General features: G+C 45.5%; 1 protein-coding gene across 3 annotated transcripts in view; it reads right to left on the bottom strand.

Moving 5' to 3' along the window:
- Window positions 1-295: 295 nt before the first annotated feature.
- TCEANC2 (transcription elongation factor A N-terminal and central domain containing 2) overlaps window positions 296-24787 on the bottom strand; it is a 47036-nt gene continuing 22544 nt past the window's right edge. The window contains exons 2-3 of one of the 3 annotated variants that reach the window (XM_034653071.1): window positions 20787-20980; window positions 296-6684 (exon numbers count right to left, since the gene is read on the bottom strand). In XM_034653071.1, the coding sequence (XP_034508962.1) occupies window positions 2516-3421 (906 nt within the window). In that variant the 5' untranslated portion in view covers window positions 3422-6684; window positions 20787-20980 and the 3' untranslated portion in view covers window positions 296-2515. Of the gene's footprint in view, window positions 6685-13027; window positions 14062-20786; window positions 20981-24787 lie in introns of those variants that run through there. The other 2 variants (XM_034653085.1, XM_011220408.3) reach the window with 2 other exon arrangements.

The following is a 24787-nucleotide window of genomic DNA, read 5'->3' as shown; positions in this document are numbered from 1 at the left end:
ACTTGCCATCTGGCCTTTATTACCTCACCTGAGGACCCTCGAACCTTGAAGTGAGATGTTATTATTCCTGCCTCACAAGTGAAGACACTGAGGCACGGAGAGGTGGCATGACCCACCCCAAGGATGTATCTATTTGAGAGAGAGAGAGAAAATGTGAGTGGAGGGAGGGGCAAAGGGAGAGGGAGAGAAATCCCCAAGCAGACTCCCCGCTGAGCATGGAGCCCCAGTGCAGGGCCCATCCCAGGATCCTGAGATCACGACCCAAGCCAAAATCAAGAGTCGGACACCTCCCCGACTGAGCCACCCAGGCGCCCGTGCACAGTTGCGCTCTTCCTATTCGGTCTCATGAAACCTGACTGATACCGGGCAGCTTGTCAGAGCCGACAGCGCCGAAGGGCACAAAGGTGCAGGACGGCCAGATCCAGCAAGACATGTTGACTAGAGGTATTGAGGATTGGAATACTTGAGGTCTTGACTCTTGGTCAATAACCTCGAAGGTCTGGGAGAGGTCATTATTTGTCGTTTTACAGAGGCCCAAATCTGAATTCTTCGTTGCAAGACTGGTCTATGGAGGCAAAGCCCTGCCTGGCCTACACATCTCAGCTCAGCCTACGGTTTTCTCCCCTTTGGGAGAGGCAGGGTGGTCCAGGGCGAGAATGCACACGGGCTTGCAGGCAGTGCATCCGGGGAGCAATCCCAGCTCTGCCACCCAAAGTCGTGTGACCTCGAGTCAGTGGCTTCCTGTGTCCGAACTTGAGTTTCCTGATTTGTAATACAAGGGTGGTAATGCCTACCTCAAAGCGCTGTTGAGGATTAATGAGCTCGTAGTGGTTCACGGAGCCTGCAGGAAGCCCAAGGAACAGGTCACAGTGTGGGCTCTGGGAGGGGAAAGGGGAGACGGGAGCCTTACTTTACAACATGCACCTTTTTATAACCGCTTGTTTTTCAATCGTGGTGGGGGAGGGGCGGTGTTCAAAATAATGCATGTTAAGCACTTAGCACAGTCTTGACATGTTAGCTTTTATTGTTACTATACACATATTATTATAAATCCGTTTTTAAGAATTCTGTTTCTTTGTGGAAAACCACTCCCCGACCCCCAAAACAAAATGCTTCGTGATGGAGCTAAGCGGAAGAGGCTGAAGCAAGTGATGCTTCTTAGCCGGAGAACAGGAGTTTCATGGGGCTGACACCTGCCTTTGACTCGGCTCCTGGCTGTCAGGTGAGGCTGACAGCTTTGCAGGAGAGGCTGGCCCACTCAGGAAGGGCCTCGAATGCCTATCAAACAATCAGTCCACAGCCCTGGGCTTGGCGCCTGTCTTTGTGGCTCGCTGGCTGAGCAACCCTGGGCAAATCACTGAACCTCTCTGAGCCATCAGATTTTCACTTGAATGAGGACAACGATACTCCCAGGCCTTGTAGGGCTGCTGGGGGGCTTTGAGAGAGTGATGTGGCGGCTACCATGATCTGATCTTCATCTTTATCATTAGAAGGCATTTGGGCTTCATCGGAGACAGTGCGGACCAGGACAAGGCTTTCTGCCTGCTTGCTAAGGTTGGATTCTAGCGGTTACAGAGGTCATGCTAGAGGCCAGTGTGGAGCAGGGACTGGAAGGGAAGAGCGAGGTGGGGCCTAAGAAGGATTGCGTGTGTGACCCTCCCATTCCCACCCCATTTGGCCTCTCTGGACAACACCTTCAGCCATGAATTGAACTCACCCAGCAAAAGGATGGTTCTGGATTGCAATAGGGAAACAAAATCTCAATGTAACTAACAGAGCTTTACCATATCCACTTGCCCGGGATGGTATTTATGCTAATCCTATTCCAAGCAGAAGCAACTCAGACTAATAACAGCCGCGCCTCAGCTCGGGGTTCCACACCATCTGTCGGCCCACACGCTCTGCATTAGGGTTTCCTGCGTAGCGCAGACAGGGCTGCTTGGCTGTGTGGGCACTCATGGGCCAGCTCGAAGGCGTGGAGGGGAAGCCACTCATTCAGTACACATGACGGAGCCCTGCGCCAGGCACTGGAGACCCAGAAGAGGGACAGACAAGGTCGCCACTCCCATGAAGCGTGTGCTCTGGTGGGGGTACACCAGAAAAAAGAAACAACAAATGCGTATAGTAAGTAAGTAAGTTGAGATGGGGTTAAATCCTATGAAGCTGTGTCGGGGGGCGAGGGCCTAATTGGAGAGGGTGGCCAGGGAAGCCCTCTCTGAGGAGGGAAGCCCTGCATGACAAGGAGTCCCCACGGGCAGTCCAAGGGTGCCAGGCAGAGGGAAGAGCGGACGCAAACCCAACAATGGGCCATAGTTGATGAGTTTGAGGGACAGAAGCAGCTGGAGCCAGGGGTAGGAGACAAGATGGCAACAGGGCCAGAGGTCAGGACCTTGGGGACCTCGTAGGCCACTGTACAGGATGTGTGATGGGAGCCACTGAGGGCTTCGCGCAGAGGAGTGACATGACCTGCAAGTCTCTTCTAGATGCTCGCTCTGGCTGCCAGGTGGGGGACCGATTACAGGAGGGACAGGGGCGCCCCCGAGGAGACAAGGTCAGAGGCTCTGGCACTGCGGTGCGGAGAATGAGGGTGGAGGTCACATTTTGGCGGCAACGGTGACAGGAGGAGATGGCGTACAGAGTACCTACCCGTCTCTGGCACGCGCGGGAGAGCTCTATGTGGTGGCTGGGCTGTGGTGATTCGGTTCTCTACCACACGGCCACTCCAGAAAATGAACTTCGAGAAATCCTGACATTTGATCAGCTCAAGGCCTGGCCCGAGGCCCCCAGGATAATGCTCGATGCATTTCCCCTTGTGGGCTGAGCTCAAATCCTGTCCCCCCTGGCCACGCGGGCTGCTTGCCTCTGACAGGAACCTCCCACAGGCCACGCACCGTCTGGCTCTGAAGCCATCCAACCCTGAGTGCTTCCTCAGGGAGCCCGCTCCTGCGTGAGGACACCATGGGCCTCTGGCGTGTAGACAGACGCACTGACACAGCACAAACTGCAGAACCATGGGAAACTCAGGGTCGAGGGCGGGCTGGACCCCATCCTGCATGGTGACTTCCAGAGCAGAACTTGGTCTCCAGACCTCGCCTGGTCTTCTCCCGCCCTCGTGCGTGTGCACTGAGCTCCTGCGCTGTCCTAGCCTCTGTGCCGGGGACACGGGAACGGAGGAGACCCAGTCCCTGCCCCAAAGCTCACACGAAGGCGGAGGGGGAAACAATAGTGAATAGTGCCCGAAGCGCCCAGGGTCTGCTGATGAACGGTCACCTGTGTACCAAGCCCGATTCTGTTCCTTTACTTTTACGTGTTTCCTCATCTCAAAAATCATAGAGATTGGGGGCGCCTCGGTGGCGCAGTCGTTAAGCGTCTGCCTTTGGCTCAGGGCATGATCCCGGCATTCTGGGATCGAGCCCCACATCAGGCTCCTCCGCTAGGAGCCCACTTCTTCCTCTCCCACTCCCCCTGCTTGTGTTCCCTCTCTCGCTGGCTGTCTCTGTCAAATAAGTAAATAAACTCTTTAAAAAAAAATCATAGAGATTTCCCAAGTAGAAATTTCCAGCCCACAATTCAGGCCTTCACAGACTGTCCCGCACCTCATTGTCCACTCTCACCTGGGGCCATTCTTCCTCTGTCTGCTCTTGGGCTCCAGCCACATGACACCTATCACTGTTCCCTGTTTGGCATTTCTCTGGCGTGCATATACCTTTCCTTGCATCTGGAACACCACTTGTCCTGCTCACTCCCTGAGAAGCTCCTACATACCTGTCAAAGCCCAGCTCCAGAGTGAGAATTTTTGCAAGGCCTTTCTGATTCTCTGCAGACCAGGCCCCTCCACAGGCACGGTCAGGCCCTCTTGCTCCAAGACGCTCCCACAGGCCTCCCCATTCATCTCTAGGATAGATTGCTAGGGACTGATGGCTCGGTCCCCCCACTGGAAGATGAGCTAGGATACAGAGCCCTGTCGATTCCTCTCATCTCAGGGCCTGGCATAGAGAAGTGGATATTTGGTAAGCATTTTCGTTCATGGGGGTGAAAAGGGCGTCAGCGTGGCTGTGGTGTAGATAGATGAGAGGCTTGTGCATGAGGCCAAAGAGTTCAGCATGTCTCAGGGTAGATTTCAGCCACTGGAGAGAAAGCTGAGGGAGAAGACAAAAACCAGATCCCACTCAGAGAGGCAAAAAAGTAGGACAGGGGAACTATTTTGGGCTGCGACAGGGGATATAAATATTGATTATGTTTATGTGATGTTCTCAAGGGCTATTAGCTCTGGACCCATTTCCCAACATAAATAAGAGAAGATAACCCTTGCCATTAAGGACTTTAGGTCTATTAATAGGAAACAAAATACTTGTACATACAACATCATCCCCTTCTTCCCCTCGAGACCGTTTCATGATACACTCTCTTATTCAGATGTGGGGATTGAGACCTGGAGGGTTGAAATAGCTTGTCTAAAGTTGCCAGTTGAATAGCAATGAGCCAATGATTATCCTACTCAAAGGCAGTCGTGAAGAGCTTTGGAGGAAAAAGCCTTGCCAATCACAGAATTTGTGTCTCACACAGCATGGTTGTTTGTATGTTTTCTGCATTAACAACATTATAATACATGAATTTATATTCACTGTGAGAAAACAATCTGATTGGATTATAACCCAAAGTATAAAATAGATATACGTGAGTCCATCCTGATTGGTAGGTAGGTAGGTAGAAACAAAGAAGGAAGGAAGGAAGGAAGGAAGGAAGGAAGGAAGGAAGGAAGGAAGGAAGGAAGGAATGAGAGAATGGACGAGCCTTCCTTAGGGAAGAATTCCAAATAATGTAAGCAGCCACTACACCCAGGAGGTGGAGTTCGATCACGACCACCTTCGAGCAGGGTCTGGTGACTTCCCCCAAAGAACAGAGTATGGAAAGGGAAAAAGAGTGACATTACAGCGGAGCAACCGGGCAGACACTACCTAGGTAACCAAGCCTTGGAGGTTAACACCCCCAGCGATAACTTCAGTGGCTCCCGTGTGCCCTGATGTGCTGTGACGGGGAGGGCAGCTCACCCCTGTGGTACTCTTCCCCACAACCCGCAACCCCAGTTCAGTCAGCAGGACTTCTTCAGACAAATCTAGACTTAGGAACACTCTACAAAAGCCAGCACTGCTCAAGACTGTCAAGGTCATAGGAAAAAAGGAAGGATTTGGAAACCGGTCAGAGAGCAGAGAAGACTGGAGAGGCATAATGACTAAATGCAGTTCAATCCTGGATTGAATCCTGAAACAGGAAAGGGACGTTTCATGGAAAAAAGCTGGTGAAGGCTGAACGAGGTGCAGAGTGCAGTTCATAGTACTCGGCAATGGTGGGGCTCTCATTTGGACAAAGGTGCCGCACTGCAGCACCGTGGTAACAATGGGGAAAGTGGGTGAGGGCCATAGAGGAGCTCCCTGTATTATCCTTGTCACTTCTTTGTAAGTCTAAAATTATCCCCGGACAAAAATAAATCAGGTAAGGAGAAGGCGAATCCCTCCTCCACCACTCCACCCAAAACCTCTCTCTAAATTGGGTACACACGCGTACACACCCTCTTCTTCAGTATGTTCCTGCAGTATGTTCCCCCTGACACAAGTGGTTTATCCAGCACCCATTATTCTGTAACTTCCCTTTTTCACTGGACAATATGCATCAGCGGCGTCTCCGCATCAGATTTTCAGTACAGATCTACACTGTCCAATACCGTAGCCGCTAGCCACGTGGGACTACTGAACACCTGGATACGTGGTTAGCCCAAACCGAGATGTGCTGGGAAGTGTAATATACACGTCAGACTGCAAAAACAGTACAAAAAAAGGAAGTAAAATATCTCAATTTTTATGCGAATTACATGTTAAAGTGATAATATCTTCGGTGTATAGAGCTCAAAAATATCATCAATTTCATGTTTCTCTTGACAGTTTTTAATGTGGCTCCTGGGAAATTTTAAACTGCATACTGACTGGCTCGTGTGATATTTCTATTGGACAGTGCTGCCATATATTCTTTGTATCTGCTGCATAGTGTTCCAAAACCTCTAAGTACCACAATTAATTCAACCGTTCTTTTTCTAATGTAAATTAAGATTACTTCTAAAATTTTATTACAGACCATGCTGCAATTAGATCTTTGTAATGCCTACTTTGTGCACTCGTAAAAATCTTTCTCTAGAGTAGCGGTTGGCAAACCAAGGCCATGGACCAAATGCCACCTACTGCACGCTTCTGTCAAGTTTTATTGGCACACAGCCCCACTCATTTGTTTCCGTATTGTCTATGGCTGCTTTTGCACTCGAGCACCAACCAGGGCTGAGTAGTTGTGAGAGGCCATATGGCCTGCCAAGCCTAAAATATTCACTAACTGTCCCTTTTTGGAAAAGTTTGGTGGCACCTGATCGAAGAGCTGTTACCAACAATTCGGAGAGCTAGGTTGCAGGTCCAGTTCCCCGGAAAGGAGACTGTGAGATGGAGATTAGCAGACAGGAAGTGTGTTAGGGACGGTGTGGCCTTATGACGTGGTGGATTTGACAGGATCCCGCTTACGATGAGCAGCTCTGGCTGCGCGGTCAAAAGCCATGGGTTCTGCCAGATCGTACAGTTCCCGCAGCGTGGCTGCTCCTGCTTGTTTAGCGCTTCTTCCCTGGTAGACACTCTGGTGGTTGTTAACCTGGAATACAATGAACTTCACACTTGGTGTCCACTCTCATAGTCCATCCGCACGCCCGAACCCCAGATCTCTCTGTCCCTGATTTTCCGATCTTCTCCTTCCAGGCCCCAACCAACCAGCCAAGCCGTTCACCGCTGCCCATCAGACCCACGTCTACTTTAACCACAGCCCCCTTTCTTTTCACAAAAGATGGATGACTGAGTGTACTAGTCAGAGCTTGTCCACTGGAAGCATTTCCTCCTCCACTGTTTTTCTTCCTTGTTTTTTTTTTTTTTTTAAGATTTTATTTGAGAGAGAGAGAAGGAGTGGGGGGAGCAGCAGAGGGAGAGGGATAAGCAGACTCTCTGCTGAGCAGGGAGCCCTATGGGGGCTCGATCCTAGGACCCTGAGATCCTGATCTGAGCCGAAGGCAGATGCTTAACTGACTGAGCCACCCACTTTTTCCCCCCTCCACCGTCTTTCAAGGACACTGCAGTGGGGCCTGCAGTATGGCAAGTCTGTTTCTGGCTTGCTCACACATACTGAGCAGACCCACCCGTGAACAGAGCTTGGCTTTTTTTTTCCTCCTTCAGCTGGAGAGAAGGAGCTCCTCAGGCAGCCGGAGGTGATCGGAGGGAGAGGCGCTGGTGCAAAGATGGGGGATGACATAAATGTCTGCGCCACCTGCTCGGGCAGCTGTCCTTTGCCCTTTGGCCCCGCTGTGCCCAGTCCCAGTTGTACCATGTCTGTCGTGATGAATTGCTGCTGGCCTTGTGTGACCTTACGATTTGGTGGATCTGACAGAATCCAGCTTACAATGAGCAGCTCTAGCTGTATGGTCAACTCGACGATCTGTCTCTACCAGAACCCTAAGCAAATCAGAAGCTGTTTTTTGAAAAGTGTGTCTTTCCTGGTTACAGATGACGTGGCCCCGCTCCAGAGCCCCAGGGCTCTACACTGTCTCCTACTACGCCTTGTCAGAAACTCTTTTTCCACTACAGATACCTCAAACACCATGGGCTCTGCCGGGTCATATGGCTACTCGTACCATAGCCTGGATCTGCTGCTCTCTGGGCCGCCATCAAAACTGGCAGCCTTCTGTGTCACCCAGTATATGGGATGGAGCAGTATTTCCAGGTGTGAAATATGCTGCCTCCAAAACCCAAGGAGGCCTCCTCTCTGCCCTTGTGCTTCCTTCTTAATGAGGGAGTGGGGGCTGCAGTGACTGTCTTTTTTTTTGGAAGATAAGTCCCTGGCACATCCTGGACTACTGGTCCCTACAAATTTCACTGAGCTGTCAGGCCTCTGCCTCTTCTTCGTTGTCTTCTTCCACTCTCCGCAATGGATGTGTCTCACTAAGGCTTCCAATATACGTGTTGTTCATTGCCCATCTGTCCCAGTTCGATGTTCTGCAGGGTATCTAGGCACGATAGGTCTTCTCAGACTAGGTTGTGAGAGGGCAGGAAGGTTAATAGCCCTGGGGCAAGCCTGTTGCAAGCAAGGATGAACTCTTTCTGATAGGGAGGGACATGAAAAACGCTCCCCAGGCCGATAGCTACACACCACGGACCTGACGACGCGTTAACGTGCTCTAGGAACGATGCCCCGTGAGGCACGGTGGCTGCAAACAGAACTACCAGTTGGTTGATTTCACTGTAGTCCATGGTCATCTTCCAGGATCCCTCTGATTTGTGCAGGGACCAGACCGGAGAGTGGAACAGAGATAATGAGATCACCGTCCCCGCATCCTTTAGGTCTTCAAGGATGGCATTAATCCTTGCCATTCCCCGTTTATTAGTAAGGTCGAGCATCTTCTAATATGTTTATCGGCTTATTTCCTTTTCTTTGAATTCCCATAATTCATAATCATTTGTCTGTTTCTTTCATTAGACTGTGAGCTTCTTGGGGCCAGAGACGATGTCTCATTTATCCCCATAACCCCTGGACCCGGCTCGTAAGAGCTCAACAAATATGCACTGAATGAACGGTTTTAATAGGATGAACAAGCAGCAGTTGACTGGACATCCCGGGCTTCTTGGGTCTTGAAACTAAGCTCCTTAGCTTATGGGTAAGCCTGTCCCTGACAGCAATTTTATCATTTTGGTTGTTTTAAAAGAAAATACGATGTCATCCAATCAAACCATCTCTCTTTGGAAACCAAGGCAGTGTCACCGACCTAATCGAAACTCCCGAAGCCTTGTTTTCTGGATGGACTCCCTCTGATAGCAATAATGGGCGGTAACAAGCTGAGCCCCCGCCCCATCTGGCTGTGATAAACGCACCCAAAACACATTACAAATCTCAGAGCGAGGCTCTGGGGCCTGAGGCTGCAGCAAAAGAAAACCAAGGTTGACAAGCACGAGTTGAAGAAGCTGATATTCTATAAATGAAAAAAGGCCAGCTGCCTGTTCCTTCACCACTGAACAAAGTAAATGCATTATCCGAGCTTCCTGCCATTTTTCAAACCTGGGACTCTCTAATGATATCTGGTCAACGCTAAACTTCATTTGTCAAAAAAAAGAAAAAAAAAAGATCTCTCATTGACTGAATCTCGAGTGCATCTTTCCTTTGCTTTAAGTTTTTGGGTTTGAATTTTTTTTTTAATTTTCTGAAATATGCTTATGTAGGAACATTTTTATCTTCGTAAGACACACACCTTATTACGTCCCTCACCTCCTCAAAAACTTCTCATGCTTCCCATTATCTGAAGGCCAACATCTAACTCCTGAACAAGGCCCTGGCTACTTTTTTTTTTGCCCCATTTCTCTCCACCATTCCTAAGAACTTTGCGCTCCCACCACACACTACTTGCCTCTACTGAAACAAGACACCTGTGCTTTGCACACACACTGCTCCCTCTGTGAAGAACTCTTACCTATCTTTCTGAGATTTAGTTTAAACATTCACTCTCTGTGAATGGTGTTAATCACTCCTTTTCCTACTTTCTCAACATTTTAAATAAATATCTACAGTAGATACCGCCTATCTTATACTATAACTATTTACCTATGTGTCTGTCTCCCCACCGGACTAAGAGCTCCCCGAAGGTAGAAATTATATCTCATATGCTACAGCTTCCCCAGGGCCAGCGCAGTCCTGGGCACACAGCTGACGGGCAACATTTGTTTGCTGAGTGAATGAATGAAAAGACCCAGTCCCTACCCAAGGGCCCAGAACCTCCAATTCAACCACAAGGAAAGGACCAATAAGCTACTGGAGTGGACTTTAATGGTACTTAATTTCCCAATTTCCTCTGGCAACTGAACATACCAAGAAGACATATTCATGCCTAGACTTACAGGTAACTCGGAGGTCCTAGGAACCTCTCTTACCCCAGTTTGGCATCAGGAGCTGACCCCTTCACTGTGAACAGACGGGAGCTCATAGGTACTTCTTAGTGGGTGGGTAAGCTAACGTGGGTGTCTGAGCGCCTCCTTCCCTTTGGCAAGTACTCAGAATAGCTCCATTACCATTCATGGAAATTCTGCACATGCATCAAGGAGAAAACAGCCACAAATAACACAGCCTGCTTTCCAAATCTCCAAAGCACATCTCTGCAATCATTTCACTTTCTAACTATCACCACTGAAGCCTTTCAGCCAGACAGCAATTTGTTTTCAACTTACTCTGGGTTCCTAAGTTAGCAGAACTCTTTGGATGTTTATAAATGAAGCTTCCTCCTTCCTGTCCCTCTCCCTGCTCAGGCTTCTCTTCCACACAGCCCGGTAATAAGAAACTAACCAGTTCCTATTTGCAATAAGTCCAGACTCCTTCACTTTGTGCTCAAGACCCTTCAAATCTGTCCTGGTCCCTGACTTTCTCTCCAGCCCCATCTCCAGGTACTCTCCTGCAGGCGTCCTCCACTCTAGCCATACCAATCACCTCCCAGGTATCCCAGATCTGGGGGTTTCCTTACATCTCAACCACCCAATGACCTATTTCTGCCCTTTCGGACTGCACACAGGTATCACCTCCTCCAAGAAGCATTCCCCGATTGGATTAGATGTCTTCTCTGTATGCCTACAACTAGTCATTCAATTATTCAGTTAATAGTTTTGAAGACCTAGCTTGTGCCAGGGCTCCGTTCTAGGTGCTCGATATTCAGTAGGAACAAAACAAGGACTCTGTTATCAAGAAGCTTAAATTCTTAGAGGAGGTGGAGCTGATAGGCAATGAAGAAATAATGAACTGTGCCAAATGGATAAATACCCTGAAGAAAAATAAAGCGGGTAGAGTATTAAACAATGATTGGGAGAGAGGGCTGTTTTATTTAGGGTAGTCAGTGAAGGCCTATCTTTTTTTTTTTTTTTTTTTTTTTTTAAAGATTTTATTTGTTTGACAGAGAGAAAGACAGCCATCGAGAGAGGGAACATAAGCAGGGGGAGTGGGAGAGGAAGAAGCAGGCTCCCAGCAGAGGAGCCTGATGCAGGGCTCGATCCCAGGACCCCGGAATCATACCCTGAGCCGAAGGCAGACGCTTAACGACTGAGCCACCCAGGTGCCCCAGTGAAGGCCTATCTGATAAGGCAAACAGAGACCTGAGTCAAGTAAAGACAGGAACGTGCAGATATCCATGGAAAGAGCACGGTGATCAGGGAAAGAGTTAAGCACAAAGTTCCACAAAGCAGGAACGTGTCTGGTACGTGCGTTTGGAACAGTAAGGGAGACAGTGGGACCATGCAGGTGTGAGAAAGGGAGAGAATTTTAGGAAATGAAGTCAAAGAGAGGAGCCAGGAGCCAGATCATGTTGGGCCTTGTAGGACATGGTAAGGGCCTGGGATTTTGCTCTGAGAAGGCACTAGAACGTTTTGAGCAGAGAAAAGCTAGGATTTGTTTTGCATTTTAAAAGGTTCATTCCAGCTACCGTGTGGATACCAGATGATAAAGGGGAACAAGGGTGGAGGCAGAAAGGGCACAGACTCATGGACATCCATTAATTCCACAGATATGTACTGGGTACTACTATGGGACAAGCACTCATCTAAGAACTAAAGATACCCAAATGAGTAAGACAGGATTTCCGAATTCTGGCAGGACTTCTGAGGGAAGTTACAATCGAGCGGGGATAGAATCAAGAGCATAACCACAGAACATGTGGGTATGTCTAGAACAGTATACAGGGTATTAAGGTAGGGACAGGGAAGGGCATTAGGTACACAGCAGTATTCTAGAGCTAGAAAACATGTGAAAATGCTCAGAGTGGGGGGTGACACAATGGGCTTTCTGGTTTCGATATGTCACTTTGTCTCTGGCATAGAGAAGTCAGCTTGAAGACGTGAAGACTGGAGGCAGAAGGACCAGTTAGGAGGCCATGTGGTCATCTGGACAAGAGAGGATAAAGTCCTGAAGTTGTACTAGAGATGGAGAAGAGACAAGAGATTCTAGACCTATGTGAGAAGTGAAACCATCAGGACTTGGTTGGGTTGGGTTGGGGAGGGGCAATGAGGAGCCTAGGGTGACCCCTAGGTTTCTAGCTAAAGTGTCAGTATTGCCAAGTGGAAGAAGACAGGTCCCATTTGAGATGCCCATGAGACATCTAGGAGATATTGTCTGAAACTCAGGGGGCAGGTACGGGCTGAAGATACAAATTGGAGTGTCATCAGCATGTATACAATGCCTACAAGCGTGAATGGATGAAATCGACCAGGAAGACTGTATGCATCAAATAGACTTGAGTTTTGAATCGTAAATCTGCCACTCACCATCTGTGTGACCTTGAATAAGTTACTAAACTTTCTGAGCCTCACTTTCCTCATCTTTAATTAGGTATTAGTATTATTAATTTTTCAAATGTCTCCCACAGTGCTGAGCACATGGTTAAGCGCTCAGTTCTTATTCTAGCTCCAACAGTTATGAGCAGTGGGGGCTGAACAAGACACCTCTGCTTGGTGAGCCTCAGGGTCTCCTTTGTGGCACTGTCCGGTATCCACTGTGCCCCGAGGAATGGGTGCTCGGTTAAGCAGGTGCTAGATAAATGAAGAAGTCTAAAAAACTGAAATAATACTTATAAATACAACAGATGAGAAGATTACACAGGATTTTTAAAACACTACATAAAGATCAATGTCAATGCTAATAAGTTATCTTAGGAAAGATACCCAGCACTTAGAAGGCAGACGACGTTAGGTCCCTCCCTTTTGTCCTTGCTTTTTAACTTTGCCTTTTTTTTTTTTTAAATTTTAATTTCCCCCATTCTATTGGCTCCTTCTTTTCCGATTATAAACATGCTCTAGTCTCCCCTAAACTAAAAAGCCTTTCTTGGGTCTTGCTATTGCCCTCAAATTCTTGTCCAATCATTCTTTATTTTCACCAACTGTCCCCTTTCTCAACCCCGAACACTTTTCAATGAACAGGCCACATCTTCTGTTTTAGGTAAAAAAAAAAAAAAGTCCCAGTTTATTATTACTCTAAAAGAGCAAATACCATTTACGTAATTGTTCAAGCAGGCCTATACAGCGGCATTTCATTTTAGAATACAGATGTATTTTTTTCTATGGTAATTCATGTCAAGAGAAATTTCATTATGTATCTTCCACAGAGCCCTAAACCAAGAGCCAGCGTATTCAAATGAACCCCAAGGGGTGGGGAGGCTTCAGGCCAGCTCCTCATTAGAAGCCTCAGCATGGGGGCTCTGGAGACCAATGCAGAAGGTCTTCCAGGGAGAGCTGCAATGTTCAGATAAGTGAGTTCTGGAAAGAAGGGGTAGTTGGCTGGCTCCAGCAGACTCACCCCTGGGGTAGAGAAAAGAGAACAGACAGGGGAGTTCTGAGAGGCACCGGAGCTGTCTAAACTCAGGGGGACGGGACTGAGCGAGCAGCCGAGGTAATTGAGTTTCGGTTACCTGCAGGGTGGCGAAATCAAGTAGTCACTTCATCTGCCTGACATGGGGGAGTTTAGAGGTGTCCTTGGCACACTCCCAGTGAAATCCGTCACCCTTTCACTGGGCTGGGTGATGGCAACCGTACTGTGCTTCCTAGTGACGGCCGGCCGCGTCCCGTTAGGCGGCACAAGTGCACGACAGCGAATGACGCCTCTCCTGCGGGCCTGGCTCGCAGGGCTCCCCGCATCCTCCGTCTGAAGCAACGGCACCATGGGAAAACTCAGCACCACCAGCAGCAGCCATCACCCAAACTCAAAAGAGTCTTTGAATGGCAGAGAGAGGGGCCCGTTTTGCTTTCTGCCCAGCCCCGCGTTGGAATCATCCTCAGGTCATTTTTTGTGGTTCTGTACAAACGTGCCGACCGGCAGTGAGCCGTTCTTCACCCGAGCCCGGATCTCAGCTCGGTGCTTTAATGTGAAGACCAAGGCTCTCACCGTCCGCCGGTATGGCCCGTTAATGAGGCGGGAGCAGAGATGAAACGTTTCCCGCTCAATATTTTCAACCAGTAGGTGATCCATCTAAAAAACAGCAAAATTATCAAATTAGGGCCTTGCATTGCATAAGGATTAAAAGCAAGAGAGGCTGGAGCAGTCTGCTCAGAGGCCTCCATTAATCAACTGAAATTCAAGGACATCTACTTCCTGTCACAAGAGAAACAGGAAGAGCAAATTAATTCCACCCTAGCAATTAAGGAACAAGGCCATGTGCTTTGTGACAGGGACCTCATTCACAACCCCTGCCGGGTGGTAATATTTGCCATTATAACAGGAAACTGGCCTGAACTAAGCAACGGGTACTGGGCCCTGTACTTTACCAACCAGGAAACCAAGACCTAAGATAATAAATCAGTGTAACAGTTTATGCTTTTTTTGGTTTGTTTTTAAAGTGCCTTTTAACCCCTTACAGCATTTCAGAAACACGGGGTCTGGCCCTCGATATGTGTGTAGAGCAGCTTATAAATCACTTTTCACATTTAATGCTCACAACTCCTGTCACCTCATTTTCTAGATGAGGAAATGGGTTCAAGGGTGAAGAAAGGTTCAAGGTCTTACAGCTAAGAGGCAGAGCCGGGACTCTGACCCGGCGCCCCGACCCCAAAGTTCATGCTCCTCTCCTTTCACCGTATTAACTGCCCCCCTTACATTCGGAGATACCAGTTGAGTCCGAAGAGACCTCTGCAGGGCCAGCTGAGCAGAGCAGGCCTGGAGGATGGGACCTGCAGTGGTTCCGGGCTGGTCTGGCTCAGGCCCAAGCCCTCCTCAGGTCACAGACCTCATCAGAGCAGCACAGGTCTCGGTCCTTGTCCAGGGTCAGGATCCAGGCCAGACTGGGCTGCTGGTCAGGCAGCCCCCTCACCACCCTCTTTTCCAGGCCCATTTCCCACTACTCATCTTGCCAGTTCTGACCACAGCCCAGCCTGAGCGAGCTAAGATGCTTTCACATACCACTGGGCCTCTGCCCACATACATGCTCCCTCAGCAAGGTCCACTTTTCCCGGGAAACACATTCCTATTTGCATGTCAAAGCAGCTAAAAACCAAAAAGCAAAAAAAGCTAATCCTAGCTCAAAGGACTGAAAATTCTTCCTGGGGTGGCCACAATGTCCTCAGCTTCCCTTAGACATTTTCATAATATATTATAATGATCTATTTTCTAAGTTTGTCTTCCCTGATAGTGAGTTCCTTGAAAACAGGAAACAAATTTCTCTTTCTCACTTGCTTCTTTCCCTTCCCTACTTACCCCGCCACTCATTCAAATACTTATTCAGCACTTACTATGCGCCAGGCGCTGTGCGTGGGCTAAGGAAAAAGCAGTGAACAAGGCCGACGGTCCTTGACTCCATGGAGAGCACACCCCTCTTGGAGAAAGGTAGAGAAGAGGATTCTAAGTTACTGAGTACTAGGAAAGGGGAGAGGAATAAGCGCTGGGGCGCAGAGCTACAGCACCGGGCCCCAGCCCAGGAGGGCAGCAGCTGGCTTCGGGAGGGAATGCTGTGTGATCCGAGACCTCCCTGGCCAGGTGAGGGGTGTTTGCTTGTGAGAAATTCACTGAGCTCTGTGTTTATCTTCTGTGCACTTTCCTACATATGTACTATACTTCTATTCAAAAGAAAAGTTTAAGAAAAAATGTACCAAAAATAAAAAAAGAGCACCTGATATTTGATAAAATGTCCTCACACAAGAGAGAGACCAACAGACCAAAACAAACAGAGAAAAGGAAGTTGGAAGAAAGAAGGACCTGGCAGAATGTCAAACAGGACTGAGACAGAGAAAGAGAGAGACAGGGAGAACGGCTATCTAGGCCGAGACATCTGCCTATGTGTAGCAGACAAAAAGATGTTCAGGGAAGTCTGTGATCCTGATGACCGACTATCTCCAAGGCTTGTGCTGGAGTGAGTGCACTTGGTACCATGGTTCTCCAGAACCCAGATTCCCTGAGCCTTTCATGGCCTCCTGGGTGGGCACTGAAATAGCCCCCACCTGAGGCAGCCCTGGTACCCGGCTACTTTAGGAGGCGGGAAGGGTGGCTGGCTGTCGGCCCACCGTCCAGCAACGCTGCCAGAGAGGCCCCTCATCCCAGGGGGAGGGTGGTCAGATTCGCTCAATGCAACAGACAAGAGGAAGTCTTAATTTTTCTTTTTCTTTCTTTCTTTTTTTTTTTAGGACAGTGGTTGTGGAGGGAGAAGGGTATGTGTGCATTTGCAAAAATACGTCATGGCCATTCCATCAAACTGTAGTCCATGTAAAAAAAGAACTTTGAGAATACCTTGGAATTCACATAACTGGATATCATCCATACTTCATTCAGCAAACAGCTACTGAGTTGCTACTCTGAGTCTGGCCTGATCTGGGTATTGGAGACACTGAGCAGAAAAGACCTGACCCCTGCTATCTGGAAACTCACAATCGAGATAGGAGACGACACGTAGGTAGATAGCAGTGGGGCAGGGGGTGGGTGCTGTACCAGCGACGTGATAAGAAAAGGAAGCAAGCACCTAACAATTCTCGCGCATGCCTCTTGTTAAATGAAGGCCAATCACAATGAGGAAAAACATCAGTAGTAGTAAAATGTAAATCATAAGGGAAAATAATTCATCACATACCCACGTGCACACGAAGTTCACTGCACAAAGTGAACTATCTTATAACTGCCTTTAGATATTTCAAACCTACCTAAGTTGTTGAGACCTTTCCAGTGGGTCCTAACCTGCTGATTCAGGTAAGTCCTTTTGGGTGAAAGGACCAGAATTTCACTGAGACCTTGAGAAAAAGAAGTTTTGCTGTGAGATACATCCATATGAGTGGGCATGGGAGCAGGAATGGGATACATCTGTATGAATGGGAATGGGAACAAGAAACGTAGGGATTTATTTAGCGACCACATCCTTTCTCTTGTGTGTCTCAAGATCTGTCCGGGCTCTTTCTCACACGTTCTTGCTCCTCTCCATTTGCCTTACTCACTACCAATTCTAACCGCCTTATTCTCTCTCCCCCGTGCACACACAAGTTCTGCATCATCCCTTCTGCTTCGACACTCCCACTGTTGCTTCCTTGCTATTTCCTAGTCCACAGCTCTCCGAGACAGAGCATCTGATCTTTGCTTATCTATTTGTACCTGTAGGTTAACTGTGTGATTCAGCTGTCCGATCATGGACTGACTGTAGCTGGGGGAGATATAAAACGTGACCACCTAGAGCTGTCTTTCCTCAAGGATTCTAGACCCAGTAGGAAATGGCGCCATAACCAATTAGCAATGTCTGCCACATCTGTAAGCTCTTTAAAAGCAAGGTAAGGTCTTCTTCATCTGTTTACCTCAAGTTCAGAGCTTCCCACATTGTCCTGTGACTTTTTAGTTGCCGATCTCCCTCAGAAGACGAGAGCCCCTCGAGGGCTGTTACCATATTGGATTCATTTCTGAATTCCTGATGCCTAGCATCGGTACGGGCACATAGTAGTGCTCAGTAAGTGTTTTGTTAAGCGGGTATCCTTCTTCCCTACGTACACCCCTGCTTTCCTGCTCTTTTGGTAACATTCTATACATAACAGATAAGATTTGAAATACGATGTTTCTATTTTAATATGTATTTTCTGGCTTGGAAAATCCTACCTGTTACAAAGGCCAATTCGACTGTCATCTCTTCTGTGAAACCTTCCCAGATTCCCTCATCAGATCTCACTGTTCTGTCCTCTGTGTGTCTGTACCACGAGCTCGTCCTACTATTTCAGACGTATTTTCAGCCTGCCTTATATTTAGTTAGTCATTCACAGGCTCTCAGCCAGGAGATAGTAAGTTTTCTTAAGCCCAGGGAATGCGACTCATTTATGTTTATATTCTCCCCAGCACCAGTAGTAGTAGTACCAAACATTTGTGGAATTGAATATCCACTGGAAGCGAACTTTGTATGAGTTTTCCAATAGCATGATTGGATTTGTACAAATCTACCCACACTCCTTTTTGACCACTCGAATACATTTATGAGAGAGCTGGTCAAAGCCAGAGGTGCAGTCTGAGGCCATTAAACAAAGAGAAAACTAACAGTCCCATATGGTGACGTACCCCTGACCTGGATCTCATTAGCACCATCTGACAACCAACTGGGCCAACCAGCCAGTGTTTCATAACTCTTAATGATACAGGCTCACTTTGAGAATCAGGTTCATTTTTTTTAATGACATAATAGGAAAATGATCACAGGCCGTGAGGTAGGAAGGAGAGTGGATAATGAGGAAGGGGAAGTAAGAGAATGACACCACAGGGGATGTTCATATGAGGAAAGATCTAAAAGACAGGGAAGAACAAAGAAGATCCGGAAGGGAGAAAAAGTAAAGGGGAACGGAGCATGGGTCTCAAAAGTGGAGTTTTTATTCATCTATCCCATTATTCCAAGAACAAGGAAACAACCCATACATCTGGAAAGCAAGACCTGTATCGAGTAATAAAGAGACGCACCTTTTGGCTGTGTGTGTACATTCTTCATCTGTGGCTTTTACTACTAAAGGATATGACCAAAACAAATAGCATGGAAATATTTTTTTCCACAAAAATATAATGCATGAATTTGCAAAAACACATGCTAGGATTAAGTTGTAAAGGCTTTTTAGTCATTGGGCCGGTAACTTACCCAATGGCTTACTCCTGCCTGATAAAAGTACATTTCTGGAGATCTGATGTCTGATTTGAATGCACTCAACATTGGTTACTGTCAAAGACCAGACACCGGATGAGATGGCTCATTGATTTACCCTAACGTGGAAATGTTTCAGACGATGATAGGTGCTAGGAGTTAACCTTATATAAAAGTGTTTATATTTATATTCCCTGACATTCCAAACCGATAAAAGTACTATCAAATGCTGTTTATGCAAGGGAAACAGATTGATTTTTTTTTGGCCAAGGAAGATGGTAAGATGCACATTTTTAATTTTAAAAATTTATTCTTTGGGAAAAAAACCATTCAACTATGCTTAATCTGATATTTTTTCCAATTACATTGGAAAGCACTAACGAATGTATCACTTTTTTAACTTTGCTTTGTAACACTTGAGTGCTTACCACTTGATGTGCCATTTAAAGGATAATTAATGGATAAACTAAAAGGATAATTATTATGGAGTTTAATATAGCAGGCAAACTGCTCATTAATCCTTACATGCATAGCTTCGTTATTATCATTTACTTAAAAAGATACCACAGGGAACTGGTATTTACCACCACATTAACTACATATTATATAACCACACTCTATGTTTCTGCAATAATTTTGCCTTACTTTAAAAACAAACTTTATGTAAAATATTAAATAGCAAATCATGTTGGCTAATCGATACTCTGGAAAATGAGGCTTACAATCTTTACATTTTTTTCCTTTCTTCCAAGCGTTTAAGAGTCATATTAAAGCTTCCTTTAGGAAAAGTTAAGCAAACTTAGAGCATATTAATTCACTGAACTATCAAACAGACATTAAAATTATAAATATGAAAAATAAATATATATAGAAAAGGATATACAAAATGACCCTGATATTGATCAAGATGAAAAATAAATGTATTATTTACACAAATGTGAATAATTGTCAATTTTCTGCAATTATTTAAATAATCAATAAGAGCATCTTATGGAACATTTGGCATATGATTAGCTCTTAATAAATACAGTATAATCATTAACTTGCCCAATATTCATTTAAAGAGCTACAATAATTTAACAAATAGGAAATGCACCAAAATGTTAACAAGATTATATCTGGTTGTAGGTTCAATAGTGATTGTGCTTTTCCTTTCTATATTTTCTCATTTTCTAGCATAAGTTTGTATTAAAAAACCCAAAACTCTCTTCTAAAAAAGTAAATAACATACCACAAGTCTATTTACCTTTCTTTTGTAGATTCCTGAGATAGAAAGGTTAAAATATTTTTCCAGAGAATTCAGTGACAGTTCTAGCATTTAAACCTAGACTTTTGAAATTGTTTCTTTTGTTAATAATATTAAATTATTCCTTAAGGATACTTTAATAGGGATACATGAAGAAGAGAAAAAAATATGAATGTTATGTCTGATTTTTCTAGAGTATTAACTGACCTATAAGATTTGTTTATGAGGATTAATATCATTGTTAATGAGCAAAAATACTTATTCTAAGCGCATGTACCTCAAACCATTAACATCTGAACTGTGTGTGAGCTGTGAAGACTATGTCTAGCCAATTGATTATATGCCTTGGAACTAAAGGTATGAGCATTACCCAAAAGTGGGGGAGCAGAGTCTTTCCAATAGACACTTGTTTATTTTGCCACTGATATCCCATAGCACAGGGCATGCCAGAGTTTTTGTTTCGGTGGGAAAGGGAAGAATTTCAAACAGGAAGGAACCAACACTCATTAAGTGACCTCTAATCACCACATACTCTACTATTCCTTTGTATAAATGTTTCATTTAATCTTTCCAATAATTATAGGTGGCAGGAATTATAATACTCACTTTACAGATAAAAAAATCAAGTCTCAGAAATGCTCAGGGATTTGCCTAAAACAACACAACCAGTATGTACTAGAGCCAGGGTTTTAATCCAGGTCTTGCTCCAAAGCCTGCCATCTTTCTACAATACTATCTCCCAGAATGCTTACAAATCCAGAATCCTTAAAGAAAATCCAGTTAGCATAAAGCTGTTGCACTACGACTACGAAAGATTTATGAAAATGTGAGGCTCATTTAGCTGAGAGAATCACATTCCTACCAGGACATTACCTCTAATTCCAAGGCTTCCGAGAGTAACTTCTGGGCATTTTTCCTGAGTGTCTCAGTTTTGGGGTCACTTCGCACTTCAATAGAAGGTCTGTTTAAATGTTTTTCGAGGAAAGTTTTCCACTCAGTGTCAACTTCTCCAGCCAGACAAGCCACTTCCGGGTCTGAGTGCTGACGTAGTTTGCTCACGGTGTGACCTGGAACAAGAATGGAGAAACCAAAGGAAAGGTGGTTCTGTTTGTTTCTGAAAAGAACAGGACTAGAAGGGCTGACGTGCGGCCCGTAGAAAGTCATTCACATACCTGAGGATGTAAAGGCTCTTGTGCAAATGAAGACCCATTTCTCAAAGGCTGAGATAACCCGGTAATCACAGCGGGAGAATTGCTGGACTAGCCAATGCAGTAAGTCATAAAATAGAAGCGGGATCAATAGATACTTAAAAATGGAACAATTAAAGTACCAACTCCTTCACTCAAAAAGTGCAATAGAAGAAAATGAATTAGGCATTTATCTTGACTTTTTGGTGCATATTATATTTCAGAATAACCAAATAGCCCTACTTCTTGAGGGAATGTTCTTTATCCAGCTAATAAGTATGAAAAGATTGACAGAATTTTTAAACATTTTGTAGCCCACGATGAAATAATTCATTCGGGTGACAAGGATCAGTGGATGAACTCATTCAATGAAAGGCTGATGGAGAAATTTATAATGCAGGGAAGAGCTGTCATCACCTGAACCACCAATCGAAGTCAGCACCCCTAAGAGTGGGGCTCTCAGACAGAGGTGGCACTTCACAGCCCTACTCATGAATAGTCTTGCACCCACCTCCCAAAGAAAATGAGGAACCAGAATCTCACCAGTCACTCAAAGCTAACCTCCAGTTTGTAAAAATACGACACAGAGGAATGAGTTAAATTATAGTATAAGGAAAAAGATACATCCAGAAAGTGAGACGCTCTATAGGAACACAGACCTGATTTCTTCAATATTCACTGGTATTTTTAAAAAATTTTCTTTTATAATTAAGTTTTTTATTTGAGTGTAGTTGACACACAATGTTACATTAGTTTCAGGTGTATAACATAGTGATTCGACAAGTTTTTACATTATGCTATGCTCACACGTGCAGCTACCATCTGTCACCATACAACGCTATGACAATCCCATTGACTGTATTCCTTCTGCTATGTCTTTTATTTCCGTGACTTATCCTTCTGTAACGGAAGCCTGTATCTCCCTCTTCCTTTCACCCATTTTGCCAGCCCCCACTCCCCTTCCCTCCCTCTGGAAGCCCTCAGTTTATACTCTTGTGTTTATAGGTTCTGATTTTGTTTTTCATTTCTTTATTCATTTGTTGATGGCTTTTTTTTTTTTTTGAAAGGGAGTAAGGTTATGGACTGCTATAGATTAAAAGTCTTCTGAGTTCAAACTACCAAATGCGATGTGTGATTCCAATCCTCACTCCAACAAATCAACCAACTATTAGGAGAGATTTTGAGATAAACAAAGGATATTAATTACACTAGATATTAAATTATACCAAGAAATTACTGTTTGTTAAGAATGATAATGGCACTGTTGTTATGTAAGAAAATATCTATTTTTAGAGATGCATACTGAAGTATGTAGAGCTGAAATAATAAGATGTCTGGAATTCTGCTTTGAAATACTTAAGCAACAGCACAAAAACACAAAAATGGGAAAGATGAAGTAAGTGGGACCAAATCGTAATAGTTACTGAATCTGGGTGAAGGGCATAATGGGGTGTGTTCTGTTATTTTCTTTATTTTTATGCGTGTTTGAGATTTGCATAATAAAAATGGAAAAAGAGGGAAAGGATCAAATATATAAATATGCAAAAGTACTCAGATAGAAACAATTACGTAGAAAAGCCAAAGAAATCAACTAAAACACTTGGAATTAAAAACTTAAAAAGTAGAGGGGCGCCTGGGTGGCGCAGTCTTTAAGCGCCTGCCTTGGGCTCAGGGCGTGATCCCAGCATTCTGGGATCACGCCCCACATCAGGCTTCTCTGCTAGGAGCCTGCTTCTTCCTCTCCCATTCCCCCTGCTTGTGTTCCCTCTCTCGCTGGCTGTCTCTCTCTCTGTCAAATAAACAAATAAAATCTTTAAAAAAAAAAAAGTAGAGAAATATTAGATATATTTTTTAAAAAATCAATAGGTTTCTTACGTCTGCAATAACCAGTCTGAATATAGTAGGGAAAAATCCTGCTAACATGAGTAAAAACCATAAACCACTTAACAGTACATTAACAAGTATGTTAATGTTAATTAACATTTGGACATGTTGCCTCCAGTTGACTCCAACAGCCCTGACTGGCCTCTCTGCCTAAGTCCGGAACCCCTTAATGGCATCTCCCACACTGCAGCCAGAGTGGCCTTTTTAAAACTTAATTATTTCCTGTTTTAGAGATATTTTTTCTAAAACATAAATCTGACCATTTCACTCCTCCATGTATATCTTTCAGTGCTGTACCCAAACTCGTATCTTGTCACACAAGTCCCTTCACCATCTGTCCCCTCCCACCTACTTTCCAATGAACATTCTGTCTGCCTAGAATACCCTTGCTTCTCTCTTTATCCACTTAGTTTCCTTTCTGCCTTTAAGATTCGGTTTAGGAGTCCTCTACTCCAGCAAGTCCTCCTTAATACCCCCCCCCCCCCCCCCCCCCGNCCGGCTTGGGTCAGTGCCTCTCCTCCTCTGTGCTTTCTTAGCACCTTGGGCTTCTGTTCCTCACAACAATTGTTATAATTAGTTGTAATTATCTGATCAGCTACCTCTCTTCCCCACCAAAAAGAGCTGGAGGGCAACAGCTGTGACATGTTCATTTTTGTCTCTCCAGCAGAGAACACAGTGGCAGGAGGTGGGGTCAGAAGAGTCGGTGTGCAGTAGATGTTGGTGGAATGAGACCCCATGTGAAGAATAACATCTTTTTACTAAAATCTAGGAGGAAATGCGAAAGAAAGGGGAAAATGTACCACATTATAAGATAGAAAGATTAGTACAAAGAGATACAAATAAGAGACAGGCCCTGGAATGTAACCTATGCTGACCCTGCCAAAGTGGGCACAGAAATGTGTACAAAAATACCCTTACAGTCTGTCTGTGACAGTGAAAAGCGAGAAACAATTGGAAGTCCATTATGAAGGGCTCAATTTGTTAAATAAATTATAGTCCACTCGAACAATGAATACTTTGCAGCCATAAAAGACGGGGATAGCTCTACACGTAGTAACATGGAAAGATGATTACTTTATTCAGGTTCTCCGAAGGGCACACACAGTGTGAGCCAATATTTACTTTTAAAATTATATTTGTATATACATATAAGCACATATATTTGTTTATATGTAGAGAAAAAAGTCTAAAGAATTGATAATGAAATCATTAACCAGGGTCTCCTCTGAGCAGTGGGACTGCACACATTTGTGCAGCTCAGCTCCGTCGCGTGCACTGGCTCAACCCCTAAGCAATCCCAACAGCACGGGCTGTGCTGTGACACAGGTGTGTTCAGATTTCTCCAAATACAGATCCTTCCCTTCACGTGCTCCCCTTCTTATCCCTTTCTCTCTCCAAGAAAGACATTGTTGATCCAGCTGTGTACGTAAGCAATGAAGACGCGGAAGTCCCTCCAACAGAGTCCTTCTGCTGGTCAAAACCAGTGGATCTTCTCCAGCCCGATGTTCCTTGTTCCCTCCAACGCTGCTTTCCGTCTTCCGAAATACTCTCTTCCACCGCTTTTTGAGACACCACCTGTTACTGTTCCTTCTCTCTCTTCTGCTGGCTGCATGTCTTACCTAACCTTTAATTATCGGTGAACTTGAGCTGGGGCATTGTCCTTGGCCTCTTCTCTTCTTTCTCCACCTGCTCTCCCTGAGTAATCTTACCCACTCCTGTGGTCCAACTACCACCTGCAAACAGATGACTCCCAAATATGTATCTCTAGCCCAAAGGCTTTCACTGAGCACAAGACCCAAACAT

Source organism: Ailuropoda melanoleuca, chromosome 2 (assembly GCF_002007445.2).
Source record: "Ailuropoda melanoleuca isolate Jingjing chromosome 2, ASM200744v2, whole genome shotgun sequence".
Lineage (NCBI taxonomy): Eukaryota > Metazoa > Chordata > Mammalia > Carnivora > Ursidae > Ailuropoda > Ailuropoda melanoleuca.
The sequence above is the reverse complement of the archived record's forward strand: the minus strand, read 5'-3'. Positions and strand labels throughout refer to the sequence as shown.